This window comes from Falco punctatus (assembly GCF_963210335.1).
Source record: "Falco punctatus genome assembly, chromosome: 8".
Classification (NCBI taxonomy): domain Eukaryota; kingdom Metazoa; phylum Chordata; class Aves; order Falconiformes; family Falconidae; genus Falco; species Falco punctatus.
In genome coordinates, this window is record NC_137588.1 from 18,837,900 (window position 1) to 18,853,073 (window position 15,174).

The 15,174-nt window shown below is 51.6% G+C and overlaps 3 protein-coding genes and 1 long non-coding RNA gene across 9 annotated transcripts; 1 reads left to right on the top strand and 3 right to left on the bottom strand.

Moving 5' to 3' along the window:
• On the bottom strand, window positions 1–2,929 carry HOXD8 (homeobox D8). 3 transcript variants are annotated; one of them, XM_080400522.1, is made up of 3 exons: window positions 2,699–2,929; window positions 1,441–1,588; window positions 1–834 (listed from the first exon to the last, which is right to left on the bottom strand). In XM_080400522.1, exons 1-3 carry the CDS (start codon window positions 2,801–2,803, stop codon window positions 539–541), a joined length of 549 nt encoding a protein of 182 aa, XP_080256648.1. In that variant the 5' UTR covers window positions 2,804–2,929; the 3' UTR covers window positions 1–538. The 3 variants fall into 3 exon arrangements, with proteins under 3 accessions (XP_080256648.1, XP_080256647.1, XP_080256646.1); XM_080400521.1 differs by lacking the exon at window positions 2,699–2,929 and adding an exon at window positions 1,865–2,666; XM_080400520.1 differs by lacking the exon at window positions 2,699–2,929 and having other exon boundaries at window positions 1,441–2,674.
• A 1,059-nt stretch (window positions 2,930–3,988) lies between these two features.
• On the top strand, window positions 3,989–4,694 carry LOC308068966. Its single transcript, XR_013930225.1, has 2 exons — window positions 3,989–4,065; window positions 4,189–4,694. It is a non-coding gene; the product is annotated as an uncharacterized lncRNA (long non-coding RNA).
• A 614-nt stretch (window positions 4,695–5,308) lies between these two features.
• Window positions 5,309–11,840, bottom strand: HOXD9 (homeobox D9). Of its 4 annotated transcripts, none has more exons than XM_080400518.1 (4): window positions 11,198–11,840; window positions 10,265–10,328; window positions 7,597–9,697; window positions 5,309–7,159 (listed from the first exon to the last, which is right to left on the bottom strand). In XM_080400518.1, exons 3-4 carry the CDS (start codon window positions 8,243–8,245, stop codon window positions 6,918–6,920), a joined length of 891 nt encoding a protein of 296 aa, XP_080256644.1. In that variant the 5' UTR covers window positions 8,246–9,697; window positions 10,265–10,328; window positions 11,198–11,840; the 3' UTR covers window positions 5,309–6,917. The 4 variants fall into 4 exon arrangements, 3 of the variants coding, with proteins under 3 accessions (XP_080256644.1, XP_080256645.1, XP_080256643.1); XM_080400519.1 differs by having other exon boundaries at window positions 7,597–8,196; window positions 9,640–9,697; window positions 10,265–11,840; XR_013930224.1 differs by having other exon boundaries at window positions 5,309–6,311; window positions 6,439–7,159; window positions 7,597–11,840.
• HOXD10 (homeobox D10) lies at window positions 11,840–14,655 on the bottom strand. The gene is made up of 2 exons (XM_080400516.1): window positions 13,911–14,655; window positions 11,840–12,517 (listed from the first exon to the last, which is right to left on the bottom strand). The coding sequence occupies exons 1-2, from the start codon at window positions 14,650–14,652 to the stop codon at window positions 12,240–12,242; spliced, it is 1,020 nt and encodes a 339-aa protein (XP_080256642.1). The 5' UTR covers window positions 14,653–14,655; the 3' UTR covers window positions 11,840–12,239.
• Window positions 14,656–15,174: the final 519 nt, after the last annotated feature.

The following is a 15,174-nucleotide window of genomic DNA, read 5'->3' on the forward strand; positions in this document are numbered from 1 at the left end:
TTTTATATTTGAATAAATTTGGTTTATTTTAATCAAATATCATAGCAAAAGGTTAAATATATTTCTAAGATCTTTTCTTCAAATTTATTAGATTTATTTAATTTATTCAATATAAGAACAAGAATTAAAATAGTACAAGTGCACTTGTCTTGATTAATAAAGCGTTGTTAAATGTCTTGCTTATTGATATTTATTATTAGGAATTTTATGTCGTTTCCCGCAATCACCGTCATTTAAGATTGCAAAAAAATATAATTATATATATCATTAGAAATGTATTGCTACAAACTCCGTATCAAATTTGCAAAAGAAGAAAATGAACTGTTAAATCTAGAGATTGTTCCGGGTACAGTTATAAACAAACCAAAACAAAACCACAAACAACTGAAGCACCCGAAGCAGAGAAATGTCAAGCGGAGGAAGACGGGGTCACCCGTCCCACGGCAGGACCACGTACACGGGGGGAGACGGGCCGAGATGTCGGGCTGTGGCGCTGGTTATTTTTGACAGCCTTTCACAGAGGCTTTTAGGGCAAAATTTAATTCGTCTGGCCTTCGGCTCTGTCTTCTTCCAGATCATGTGCTTCCTTTTTGGCATCCCCTTCCTTTCCCTCCTGTCTGGAAGCGGGGAATTTGTCCTTGTTGTTCTCTTTTTTCCATTTCATCCTTCTGTTCTGAAACCAGATCTTTACCTGCCTCTCGGTGAGTCCTAGTGCGTGGGACACCTCGATCCTCCTCTTCCTGGTCAGATAGGGGTTAAAGAGGAACTCCTTTTCCAGCTCTAGGGTCTGGAATCGGCTGTATGTTTGTCTTCCTCTCCTCCTACCCGGCGCTGCTGTTTAAAAGAAAAACACAGGGGTTTGGAGGTTGGTGTGCTCGTTCAAAACAAAGCGCAGGCAGGGAGCGAGGGCTCGGGTCCCCCTGGAATCCCTCGAGAGAAGCCCCGCAGAAACTCAGGGGAAGTGGAGGGCACGGAGGAGTCTAAAGCTTTACACATGAGTGCGGGAAAAACAGCGACAGCAGATGCACGAAGAGCCTCAGCTCGCTCTCCCCCTTCATCGGGGTTTGCGGGACCGAGTTTACGGGGTCGCTGGATCATCTGCTAAGCGCCAACCCCCCCCCCCCCCCCCCGGCCCCGCACCCTTCCCGCTCAGGCAGTGGCGGCGGGAGCCGGGCAAGCGTGTCATCTGCGCCTATGTGTCCCAGAGGCGACTCTAAGGCTACCCTTGGGGTGGCAGCCGCCCTCTGCAGAGGTTTCTGTTTGCTTACTGTATCGCTTTATTATCGCAAGCCACCGCGGTGATAGGAATCGCGGGGAGAGAGGCAGGGAGCGAGGGAGGCAGAGGCAGGGAGCGAGAGGCAGCGAGAAAGAAGCGGGAGGAGGAAAAGAAAGTTTCAAACTCAGACGTGAGATGGAAGCAAATTTTTGACTGCGTCCAACCTTGTGGTCTCATCCAGGGAAACATTTGAGCAGGAGACGAGCTCTGATTTAAGTGGTCTGGTTCCTCGCCAATATTAGCACTGGACGATTTACAGTCAGGATATTGTACCAGCTCGGCCTCTTGCTGTGTCGTAAAAATCTGCTGTCTCTGTAAGTTATCGTATCCGTAAAATTTAGCGGGCTCCCCGTGACAGGTAACCCCGCTGCAGGGGGCAGGAGGCGGAGGCGCGGCGGGGGGAGGAGGAGGCGGCTGGTAGGCGGCCGTGGGGCTCCCCCCGGCCGGGTGGTAAAAGTCCGCGGCCGCGCCGCCGCCGCCCCCCGCCCCGGCGGGCGCGGAGTGCGGGAAGCCGCCGGTGGCCGCGCCGTTCCCGTAGAGCAGGGCGGCGGCAGCGGCGGCGGCGGCGGCGGCGTGGCGGCCGCTCACCTCGGGCGCGAAGTGACAGTCGTAGTACGGGGGATTGATGGGCTCCCCCGCCGCCGCCGCCGCCGCCGCCTTGTACTTGGAGTACAGCGGGTTGACAAAGTAGGAGCTCATCGGGGAGGGGGCAGCGGCGGGCGGGGGCGCGGGCGCGGGCACGGGGCGCTGCTCCCGCCGCCGCCGCCGCCGCCGGTGCCTCTACGCCGCGCTCATGCCGCCGCCGCCGCCGCTGGCCCGTGCGCTCCCCGCTCCTGCTCTCCGTGTATGTGGTGACCAGGACTGGATTATAATCGCTCCCAAAATGACCTGCCTCACTGCTTTTACTATTTCCTATTAGGCACACAGCAGCCCGCGCACGCACACGCGCACACACACACACACACACACACACACGCGCTCATGAGCTCAGGGGGGACTTTTGGCTTCAGTTTACATGTGCCGCTCCTCAGGCAAGAAAAAAACCCGGCCCAGCCCTACCCGGATCCACCCCAACTGCGGCGCCCCCGCTCCCCCCGCCGGTGCGCGCTCGCCAGGAGCCGCCGAAGCCCCCGCCGCGCAGGGCGAGGCGGCCGCGCAGATCCCGCGCGATAACCGCGGGCGCGCTTCCCGGGGCTCAGGGCCGCCGCTAAGCACTGCAGCGCGGCCTGCGCCGCCGGCCGGGAAAGGCAGAGGGCCGCCGAGGGAGCCGGTGCCCGGCGCAGGGAGCCGGGGGCGTCGGCGAGGGCAGCTGGGGGGTCTGCAGGGCGGCAGGGTGGAGCGGCCGGGCCCCGGTGTCAGCGGGCCCTTCGGGTCATTTCCTTGCAGACGAGCAGAGCGCTGGGAAATGAGATGCACATTTACCCTTGACGCCGTGCACGCATGGCTGAGGCTCCAGGTTAATTGATACTTAATGGAAATCATGCCTATGAATATACTTTCCATCATTTCACCCTTGGTAGACGTCATTACCGAGGCGGGGGGCGGGGGGGAAATATGTGTGGGTGAGCGGTTAGCACCGCTCGGGGACGCGGTCCGAAATAAGCGAGCCCTGTTCTCCGGGAGGAAGGAAGGAAGGCGCTGCCCAGAGGGCTCGGCGCTGCCCCGGCTCCTCGGGCCGGCCGCCCCCGCGGGGGAGCGCGGCCGGGCCTCCTGCGCGGACCCTGGTGGCTCCCCGCGCTCCGAGAGGCGCCGTCTCCGGTCCTGTCTTCCGCGCCTCGTCCTGCAGTGGGAACCAGCTTTTCGGACAGACACCCCCAGGAGCTCGAGCCGGCCCTATTCTGAAGAAAAACGAAAAATGTAGGTGAAATATAATATGGGCCCCGCCAGAGCCACGTGTGACCGTTTGGTTGTGAATTGACAAAAAATACTTGTGCTTACATAAAAAGCATCGCAGGCTCCTTCCCCATCACACCCCACTCCCACCACCACCGCCCCCGTGCCAGTTAACTCACTTTGTCCAGGTGACCGGCCCGCCTGCCCCGCATATGAGTGCCCGGCCGGGCCCTGGGCCTGCAGCGACACCCCGGCCCGGGCAGGGTCCCGCTGCCCCGGCCACACGCCTTTGGGAAGGCGGCGGAGGCTCAGAGACCCCCGTGCAGCCCGGGGACAGGCAGGGGGGGCACAGGGATTTTTGGTGCCACAAGGACAGACAGCAGCAAAAGCCCATCGCAGGAGAGCAGCGGGAAGGCAGGAGACCAGGCCAGACGGGGAGGAAGGGGGGGGGAGACGGAGGCGGGGAGCAGCAGAGAAACACCGTCTCACCCTGCAGACGGGCGCGGAGGGGCAGCGGCTGCTCCAAGCATCTGCGCCCGAGCCCCCCGCCTCTCCTCACACTTGTCCACCCTGGGAGCCAGTCCCACGGGACAGCACTGCCACACGGGTGGGGATGCGGACCCATAAGCGAAACCGCGGTTCCTCCCGGCCGGGGGCGCGGATAGCGGTGCGCGGTGCGCGGAGCGATGCGCGGAGAGCGGGGCGGGGCGGTGGCGCTACAGTGGAGCGCGAACGCCCTCTGGCGGCGCGCGGCGGCGGCGGCAGACAGCGCCCTCCCGCCCCGCGCTCCCAGCGCTGCCTGCGCTGCCCGCGCTACCCGCGGCTCTCCCGGCCCCATCTCCGGACGGTGATTTCGCCAAAAACCCAAACGGCTGCTGCGGGACACCGACGCGGCTCTGCACTCCTCAGCGGGGGGCGCGGGGACGAGCGGCTCTTCCTTTGCTAGCTGCTTTTGGGTTGGTTTTCTTCTCTCTCTCCCTCTTTTTTTTTTTTTTTTTTTTTTTTTGTGTGTGTCTATCGGAGTTTACAGTGCCATTTTCTTAGCACATTTCGGTGACCCTCTTTTATTTTTTTGCCAGTGCTATAATTAACTACATACAAAGAATGCGCCTCGTTTACACATGGCAGCCAGGAAAGACGCCTGAGCTTTGAAGACCGCTGCTATCGCGTTTTCGATCATGTTTCCCCACATACTACACCACGAATTCTCCATGTGTGGTAGTTCCAGAGTTACACGTTTTTGTCTTGAACATGTTATTTTGTTTGCCCGTGCATTTATGTATTTATGGTTTGATTTATGTAAACGAAAGTAAAGAAGAATCTTTGTTCACCCCCACCCCCCCGCCCTTCATCACACATGTCTGTGAATTATTCGGTATAATGCGTGTGCGTGTGCACGCGACTGTGCATATGTACAAACATATATTAAGACAGCCAACGGGTAGGAATTAAATTATTGTTCAGTTTGACACTAAAAGTAATTTCCGTGGAAGTACTGCGTGTCGTCGTCCGAAACGTTTGGTTTTCTTTCTGCCATTTTGAAATAAACGCACACAATATTTGAAATAGGTAAACAAAGGGGGGGGGGGGAAGAGAAAATATACAAGGTAAAATCTGTCAGTCTGCGTCAGATAAAATATTAAAAGGAGATGGTGTGGGCTTGGTGACAATGTCTTACCAGAGCCTCTGTTGGAATCAACATAATAGAATGTTGTGTGGCAATAATATTGTTTACATGTTGTTAGTTATAGATCACCCTCCTCCATGGTTATTTTCGAAAACATGGAGGATAACATTGTAGGATTCATTGCAGTAGAATATCCAATAAAATAAATTTCAACAAATCAGTGGACTTTGTAAAATCTCTCCGTTTCGTGACCTTCGGGTCTTTTTTGATACTGTTGCCTTGTCCCAATGCTGACATATTGAAATTTATAGTCCAAGATTTTAAGACCTAGTTTGTCTGCATTTTTTGGCCTTTCCCCCACCTCTAACAAACACAAACACCAAAATAAGGTGGTTTCAAAGAAAAGCGCCATAGCATATCGTAAACTCATTAGGTCCAGACGTCTAGCCATCTCAATGGTTTTATTATACCACGGTTCTTCCTGTTTTAAAAGAATTATAGGTATCTTCTCGACAATGGGTGGGAAGCAATGCAACACCTTTTCCTGGCACTGCATGCTTTTGCCCCCCCCCCCCCCCCCCCCTTTTTTTTTTCTTCAGAGGTAAAAAGCATTAAACACCAGGTCTCTCAGCTCTCCCCTTAATCTTGAATTAACTGAACTGCTCGTAAATATTTACGGGTCCTTCATTTTAATGGTTGCTCTTTAAACAAAGTATTTTTTACAATGAACTTCATCTCAATTATCTTGATAAAGTCATGTGTGTTTATAAATGCAGAAGGCATGAGACGCGTCGCTAAATGAGCTCTCGTCAACAAAGCTGAACGTTTGGCAGCAGCCGTGTCCCCCCCCCCCCCCCCGAGCTTCCCAACCTTCAGATTAAGAGCGCAGAGGTTAAAAACGCCCGCCCCCCCCCCCGCCCCCCCCCCCGTCACACACGCACACAAAAGAAAAAGAAAAATGTTTAAGCAATAGGCATAATTTTGCTTCATTGGCTTTGGAGGACCGGTGCGGAAATATTCCCTAAATTGTCCCGGGAGATGGCTGATGTCTCAGCGAGCGCTGGTGGATGAGGCGCTGAGGAGCGGCACGGCAGCGGGCGCACCTACACGGCGCGGCCGAGGCCGGCCTCCGCGCCACTGACCTCCAAGAGCAAACGTCTGTCAGGCCGGGGGGCCGTGGCTCTCCGGCCTTTGTGGCTGTCGGAGGTGCCGCTGCCCCGCGGTCCCGGCCCGGCAGCGCGTGGCTGCGCGGGGGCTTGCGCGGGGGCGGCGCGGAGGGCATCGCGAGGGGCGCACAGATTTCTCCTCTCACCGCAGCGCTGTCGTTCGGTCACGGCAGACTTTATTGTGTAATAACTGACAACAATTACAACAGGTCTGTAGTTCGAGACACGGGGTGGTTAATTAATACAACAGTCACCAGGGGCAGGGACGCCAGCTAGCCGGGAGACCGGCAGACGTTAGGCCTATTGCGAACGGCTTCAGGGATGAGACAACCTCCTAACAGTGCTCTAAAGGGGGGGAATAGCTCGTGGCCTTACTGTGGCATCTATTGCAAAGGAGCGAAATGCAGACCTAGAAAGCAGAGGTTTTGGGAAAGGTTTTCTCTTAGTAAATCGTGGACAACACAGCACCCCCATTGATTTAAGCGCCTGTGATTTAATATATATTTTATTACCGTAATTATAATTAATTTCCTTACCTTTATTTTGTCAAAGTAACTATCTAGACTACATCACTTTTAAGAAACATGTCAAACATTTAACATCGGATGGAGTTCCCAAAGCTAACGTGCACTCACAATATCATCAACCAAACGGTCTGGGAAGAAGGAGAGGGGGATGAAGCGACTCTGCAAAACACGTTGGCGAGCAAGACAAAATTTCCCAAAATACCTGACATAGACCACGTTTCACTTCTATCTAAAAAAAAAAAAAAAAAAGGCCAGATTGATTTAAAGTTCCCGGGGTGGGGGGGCGTGAGAGGAGGAGAAACGGGGGGGGGGGGGGGGGGGGGGGAGCTGAGGGTGCAGGAGGAGAATAAAACCAAACCAACAAAAAAAAAAAAAAACATTCAAACAACCCAAACCCCAACGACCAAAACCCCAAACCCCAAACAAAACTCCAAACCCCCAAACTCAAAACTAAAGCAATATTCCCCAACTGCGTTTGTACCCCAGCGTTAGTCTCCTTTATTGCCTTTCTCCTTGTTCATCTTTTTCATTTTCATTCTTCTGTTCTGAAACCAGATTTTGACCTGTCTCTCTGTGAGATTTAAAATCCTAGCTACTTCATAACGGCGGTCTCGGGTGAGGTACATGTTAAACAGAAATTCCTTTTCCAGTTCCAGAGTTTGATACTTTGTGTAGGGACAACGCTTTTTCCTCGTTGAACGAGCGTGGATCCAGTTTGCTGCAGGGTTATCTGGAAGAAGGGAGGTATAGAGGGAACGGGAGGCGGTGGGGGGAGAGAAAGGTCGTTAAATTAATTTAACGAAGGATGGACTGTTTTCACAACTTTGGAGGAATTATCATAAAAGCCTTAATGCCCCAGTCTGTTTACTGTACAAATGATGTCTTGATGGTAGGTGGTTATGTGGAGTCTTTTATGGGTGCTTGTTGCTGCTTGCGCTGGGGTAGGCGTCTAGACGTTTTTATAGGTTAGTAAAACTATCAGTTTTGCACATTCGAGCCTTACAGGTTTCGGCAATAAATCAAAGGGGCAATTTCTTTCTTTCTTTTCTTTCTTTCTTTCCTTCTTTCTTTCTTTCTTCCTTCCTTCCTTCCTTCCTTCCTTTCTTTCTCCCCCTCTCTCTGCCTCTCTCCCTCTCTCCCCCCCCCCCCTTTTTTTTTTTAACTTACTTGGGTCAAGTTGCTGCTGTTTCTCCTCCTTCAGATCGCTGCTCGGGCTGGGGTTGTGGCTGCAGGCGGCGGGGTCCTTGGAGCTGCCGGCAGCCGCCTTCTCCCGGGGCTCCTGGAGGAAGGAGCTGCACGTGTACTCGGGCACACCGATCCCCTGGGACTCCCGGGACGAGGAGCACTCAGTCCTTTTGGAGGAGGAGGAGGAGGAGGAGGAAGACGAGGAGGCGGCTGCTCCCGTCTCCGGCTTTATCCCGTAGTGGCGTCCGTTGGAGGAGCCGGAGCTGGACGCGGAGCCGCCGCTGCCGCCACCGCCGCCGCCGCCGCCCGGGAAGCCCGGGAAGGGCTCAATCCAGGACCGCACGTAGCGGCCGGCGTCGGCTGCCCCTAAGTGGGGCTGGTGCATGTAGGGGTGGTAGATCCCGGTCATTGCCGCAGACGGCTGAGGGTGAACCGCGGACCAGGAGGTGGAGAACACGGTGGATTTTGGTGCAAAGCTACAAGAGGAAAAATCTGAACTCTCTGCAACACCTGATGGCCTGGAGGTCGCACTGTGACCTCCCTGGACGAATCTACTCCCATAAACTTCTTCGCTTTCATGGCCTATGAGAGAATCGACATAATAGTTACTTATGGTGCCACTAGACGACATTTTAGGCTCCCCTCTTAGTCATATAAAAGGTTACACTGTTAACTGTATATGATACCCTCCCGGAGAACAATCGTAGTATTTTGCAGACTGCAACCCTCAACCATTGGTTGCGGAGCCCACGTGATCATATTTACCAATACTGCGAGTAAATCAATCCGCTAAACTGGGGCTGCTGTGATTAAAAAAAAAAAATCATCATCAACAACGGCCCCGCACAGCGCGCCGCGCCGGCTGTGCGCTCGGACCGCGCAGGGGCCGCCAGCCCGCCTGCCTGTCCTGCCTGCCCGCTTGCCCGCCCGCCCTGCCCTGCCCGCCTGCCTGCCCTGCCTGCGCCCCTGCCCTGCCCGCCTTCACTGCCCGCTCTCCCTGCCCGCCTGCCTGCCCTGCCTGCCCTGCCTGCCCTGCCTGCCATGCCTGCCCGGGACGCGGCGGGCGTGGCCGCGCTGGCAGCCCACGGCCGCGGCGGGCGCGGACTATTTCTTCACCTCCTTTGAGTGATTTCTGCCATTCATTTCTTAATCAATGAGAGGCAGGGTGTTTAAATAAACCCAACAGCCTTGGCTTGCTAATCACACTCCAAGCTGCTGAGGAAACCCGCTGGGAAAGGGGGATTCTTGCCTGTAAAAACAAACCATCGCAAGCTGGGACTGTAACGACTTCTCATAAAACAGGAAAATGTTACAGTAAAAGCACATTGCGGTACTTCCATATTTCAGAGCATGTGCGGATATTATTATCCGCTCCCCCCACCCCCAGACAGAAAGTTTCCATGGAAAGGATACACTTTTTAAAAGAGATGCCCATTGTGTTGTTTTAAAACAGGTGGAAGACCTCTGTAATGATTTTATGCCTTTCAATAAAAATTTTATGAGGTGTATTTGATTATAGATTAATGTGTCCCTAATAAAATGGACGGATGGAAACAGCAAAGCCTGTGTCTCCGAGCACAACTGGCGTGTGGCTGAACACATGCTCCTGTATCTGCGAAACTTGGGGGCTACACAGCTCCAGCACAGCCCCCCTCTTGGTGCCCAGCGCGGCCCGGGAGGGGACGCGGGCAAACGCTGCCCAGAGGAGGCCGCGCGGCGGCGGGGCAGGGGCCGCACAGGCAGAAGGGCAGGCAGGCAGGCGGGCAGGCGGGCGGGCAGGCAGGCGGGCTCTGGCCCTCGGAGGGGCGCGGGGCTGCCGCTGCCCCCGCTCCCCGGCAGAGCTGCCTCCTCCGCCCCTAGCTAAGGGGAGCCGGGCCGGGCCGCGCTGGCCACGTTCAATGCCTACGTGAGATTTTTGCCCGCTTTCCTTTCTTTTCCCTCCCTTCCCTTCCCTGCCCTCCCTCCCGGCCCAGTTATCCTTCCCCGAGCGAAACGGTGCCCGGTTAGTATTGAAAACTAGATTACCCATGGTCTTCTGCCCACGCCTGCTCTCCCGAGCGAGGGACGGTGGCTGTGTCGGGATCTGGAGGAGACGCACACAGTTAGTGGAGACCCGCAGCACAGCCCGCCGAGGGCACGAACTGCAGCACTGAGAAAACACTTCCTACTCGCGGGCCGTTATGAGGAAGGGACTGAAATTCCTGTTTATTTAATGATTTATTACTCTCTTAGGTTGTTTTCTTCCTTTTTAATTCTCCCTTTTTTTTCTTTGTCTTTTTTTTTTTTTCCCCAAACATTTTTTTTGTCATCTCACACTAACATTTTCCTTCGCGTTTTCATACTTCTGTTATATTTTTCTCTAGAAGTAGGGTTTGTGGTATGGCGAAAAATTGCCCCTCGCTTCACACAGATATAAATTGATAAAGCAGGCAGATGAGAGTGAGCCTCCTTTTTTATATAAGTTAAACACTTGGTATAGAGCCAGCTAATTACTTCCCACTGCTGAAACTTCTTTGGTGATGTAGCGAGTATCTTTAAAGGAAAATAAAAGACGGTTCAAATGATTGCGATATTTAAAGAGGTGGGTTTTTTTTTCCGAGCACAGTTTTGTTGTTTGTTTTCGAAAGGAGAGCGAGCACAAAATACCTACGTGCTTGCGGCTCCTGCAGCTTCAAAACGATGATGCTTTGGTTTGAGGAAAATACACCTCTGTCCTACGAGTAAACGTGCACATGAGAAAGTATCGGCTTAAATTAAATATCAGCGACAAGAGAGCAAAATACAACGCCACCAGCTGCATATGAGCAGTATCAGTGTCACCAAGTCAGACAACACTGGCACTATCTTGCGTTTAATTTCTTGATTTAGAAAATGCTTAGGGGACGAATGGGCGTTGATTGTGATGAAGCTGGTTTCCCAGCGCAAACAGTAGCCACGCTATTTTTCCAGTACTGTTTGAAGGTGAAAGTATGCCCAAGTATTTGCACTTCAATTTGGAGTCATGTTCATTTGCAAGCCATTTGCTGTTCTGCTTAGTATTTCTGCTCACACAGGCACTCACCCACTCTCACAAACACACGCCCTTCCCCAACCTCCAGTACAGAGCCCTGCTAACAACATTTTTCAGCTATGTACAGAAAGGGTTAAGAGTCGTGAACGTCATTATCTGGATGTGTGCTACTAAAATGGAATTGCGCGAAATAAAACGATTTCTGAGCAAACAGAAACGGTGCAGGGTGACAAAAGTAGGTCTGAGGAGGCTGGTGTACTTTTGTAAGCACGCTTGGGAGCGTTTCTGCTCAAAAAAGCCAACCTTGCCAGCTGTTTGAGGCAACATTTTCCCATCCACCATCTTCTGAAAGCTCTTGAGCTGACCAAGAACCGAACTACTTAACATTAACTTAGACCCGGCTTTGCATTTGGAATGATGTTTTTTTTTTTTAAGCGAGTAAAGGCACGAAATCAAAGTCTACACATTGTAAGCATGCAGTGACTGATATTTTTTGAATCAACGTATGAACGTCAAACAAAATTACACACATATTGCTGACAGCTTGTAGTAGAAAGATTTTTTATCACTTACCATTTATGAGTTGATTGGTTGAGGATGTCCAGTTTAGGTCATAATATTTTACTACGTTTTTATTTTTTTTTTCCTTTCTCTCTCTCTTTTTTTTTTTTCATTCAGTTTGTCAGACTGCGAACATCACACAACATTTTATCAATTAATCATTTGTTTACAGGCACAATTATAAATGAATTAGGTTTACATCATTTCCCGCCGCAGTCTCCACCCCACCCCTAAAAAAAAAGGAAGGGGAAGGGGAAAAAAAAAAAAAAAAGAAAAAGAGGGGAAAAGAAGGAAAGCAAACGAGGCAGACACACACAAAGACCAGAAAATGGCAAAGGAGGTACATCAGTCCAAAGAGCTGGTGATAGAGAAAGATCAGGAGACCAACCTGCATCCCTACTATAAATATTTGTAGAAAACCAAAGGAACCGCAGTAGTTTACAGAGTTTATTGCATTATACATGCGAACAGAACATGCACAAGAAGGACATATTGCTGCTGAACGACTACTATTCCACATATGCACCACAAGGAAATGTCTACAATGGAGAAGAAGGAAATATTCCATTTTACGAAGGACAATCTCTAAGTTCATTTGCGAGGATAGTTACATTATAATGTGCTTCTCTTTCCCCCCGCCCCCAAAGTCCGCCCCCCCCCCATTTTTCTTAAAGTATTGAATGTACTCAAAACGTTATGGCCCGTGTAACAGCCCCACATAAATACCATTTTGTTAGTAAAAACATGAAAAAGTCACATTGCTTGGATGTTCGACAGTTCCAATAAGTTAAGACCAAATGATAATATTCAATAATAGTTACCCTGCATTACGATGAGAACAAAAATAAATTACACGTGCTAGGTTTTATATATACTCATCATAGTAATACATATTCACTTGCAGCGCTAAAAGAAGGACGAAGAGTCACATTCTATCAGAAAAAAAAACCAAAACAAAACTGGAAAATGCCGGGTTTTGCCAGAGTCTCTCCTGCCTTTTGCAAGTGGTGGTGCTGTGCCCATTTCTCACTGGTGCCCCCCCCGGGGTTAGGGTTTAAGAGAAGGTCAGATTAGCGGTCAGTTCCCGGATTCGGTTCTCCCTGCTCATCTTCTTGAGCTTCATTCTGCGGTTTTGAAACCAAATCTTGACCTGCCTGTCAGTGAGGTTTACGCTCTTACTGATCTCTAGACGGCGCTCTCGAGTGAGATACATATTGAATAAGAACTCTTTCTCTAATTCCAGTGTTTGGTGTTTAGTATAAGGACACCTCTTCTTTCTGCCACTCTTTGCAGTTAGCCAATTGCTTGTTGGAGTATCAGACTTGATTTCCTCTATCAAAATCAAAGAAGAAAAAGAAAAAAAAATCAAAAATACCTCAGGCTGTTAGAGTGTACCCTTGGCCATGACCCCTCCTCTGCAGTGTCTGGCAGATATGGTGGATGTGGGCATTAAACACAGCTCGGGTGAGGTGTGGGCACAGAGAGGGGACCTGCTGCCAGGCTGAGCTCGCCCGTCCCCACCACACGGCACCCTGCCTTGCAGCCGCCCCGCACTCCTGCCCCTTCCAAAAGGGAATCTCAAGTTTTCAGCTGTCGTTTAGCATTTCAACAATATTTAACCTGCCACCAGCCTCATGGCCACATTTTAACGGGTCTAGCCTCACCATGGCCGCCTCGGGCTCCCACGACACTTGCTACGAAAATATCCAAATTACAAAATACCCTCGCGCATTGTATTTTGAAGCAGCATCCCCCCAGCCAACAGCTGAATTACACAAGCACACCTAGAAGCAGACATAGACGTTTTCCCAACCGAAAAGACATACACGAAATTAACATCCTCTGCCTCGGGTTTTTTTTCCCATTTTCCTTTTAGATTTTTTTTTCCCCACCAGAAAGAAATCTGCTCCTCATCAACCTAGACCTGGGCTGTTAAATATAATTCACATAAAAAGAATCTCCATGCACACGTAGGGTAAAAATCGACCTAGAGGTTGCAAAGTACATTTTGATAGAAGAAAATTTCCCGTTTTGGGATTCTTCGACACACGCCGTTCGAAAGGAAGGCTCTTGTGCACTTTTAAAGGGAAAATAAAATCAGATTACCACCACCTTTAGCTTTCAAACGCATTTCAAAATACTGTTGCACTTTTGGAGACCAATCCAAGGTTATCTAAAGCACCACACTGAAATATTCCACCTTTGGACCAGGCAGATAGCGGGCTGCTGCTTTCATTGTGCATTTGTTTCCAACTTTACCCAGCCTGGTAGCACCTATTCCTCACCTATTTTAATAGGATTTGTAATTAACTTTAAATGAATTCAAACCACAGTAAGGCTCAGTGAAAAAAAAAAAAAAAACAACAGCGAAATATTACGAGAGAAAAGTTGAGCTGGTCGTATTTTACAACCTCCAGACCTGCTTTTTTAGAGGTATGGGGCTGCTTTTGGCTGCTGCAGCGCATTAAGGAGCACACGGCTATATTCCCCGCATCACAGAGGCGGTCTGCATGCACGACAGAGGCAGATCTCTACAGAAAATCTTTGGACCCTTTTGTGTAGCATTTTTGCCTGCCAAAATCTTCAGAGACACAGCACCTGCAGCCCGATACTCCTTAGCATTAAATGTGATGGCTGTGATGCTCGTTAGTATATTCGAGCGTGCTTTATGGTGCTGGCGTGTTGGAGTTACACCACGGCACGGCTTAAACTCGGTAATACAGACCTTTACTCTCCTTCTCCTGGACTTCTGGGCTGGACACGGAGCCTTCGGGCAGGCAGCTCCGCTCGTCTTGCAACGTGGACTTGGGCTCGGGACTTTCCACTTGAGAGACTTTAGCAGTGCTGTCTTGGTTGTTCGGGTTTTCATTCATTTTCTTTTCCAGCTGAAGTTGAGCAGATATCTGCGGTTTGGAGCTGCCGCGAGGGTTTAACTGTAACATTACAGTTGAACTCGTTTCAGGGCTATTATTGTACTCTTGGGTTTTCCCAGTGGCGTAGGTCTGGCTCAGTCTAAAATATCCTGGGACGGGAACCTCGGGGTTCTCAATGGGGCATGATTCAGACACCAGCCTCTGGTAGGAAGGGACGTCTGCAGAAATGAGTTTGGATCTCTTATCGGAATACATGCAGCAATTGCTTTCTTCTTTAATATTTGTAGTGAAGGAACAAGTGGGGACCTGCTGTGTAACAGGTTGCTCTATTCGACAAGATCTGTTCGGGTCTGTCCAAGTGTCTACTTGAGGTATATAAGGATGTACATTCATACCCATATTTTGGTGATTAACTTCTCTTTTAGCCAGAGACGGAAGGAGTCCACAGGTTTGCATCCCATACGTCCCAATGTCTGTGCTAGGTGGCATATACATGCTGGCGCTGTTGGAGTAGAAACTGTCACTCCTGCACGCACTGATGAGAGAATCTACTAAAAAAGTATTAGCGGCAGGAGAGCTGTTGGGAAAGGACATTTTGGGGCGGAATTTGAGGAAGAGAGATTGTGTCCTTTGTAGGCTGACATCTCTAGGAAAACATTCCCGTGTAATTGCGGATGCCTCCGCGCGACCACATGACAGCCGGGCCAATGGCAGCGCCCGCCGCCCCGCGCCCCGCCGCCCCGCCGCTGACGCGCCCCGCCGCGCCGCCCCGCCGCGCCCCGCCGCGGTCAACAGCGACCCCTAGGCCGCCGCGCCGGCACCGCACCGCACCGCCCCGCCGCGCCCGCCGCCCGCGCTGCGGCAGCCGGCCCGGGCCCGGGCCCCGCCGCGCCGCCCCGCGCCCCCCCCCGCCGCGCCGCGGAGCCTCCGCGGGCGCGGAACCCCCCGCGTGGCACGGCGGGCGGAAGAACGTGGCCGCCCGCGATGGCTCCGGTGAAAGTCCCGCTCCTGACAAGTGCGGGGACAAAAGGTTGCGGGATTTATTAATGCGTATTAAGGAGAATCAGGGGCGATCAATAAAACCCTCATCTACATTCTCGGGCTACTTGGTAATTT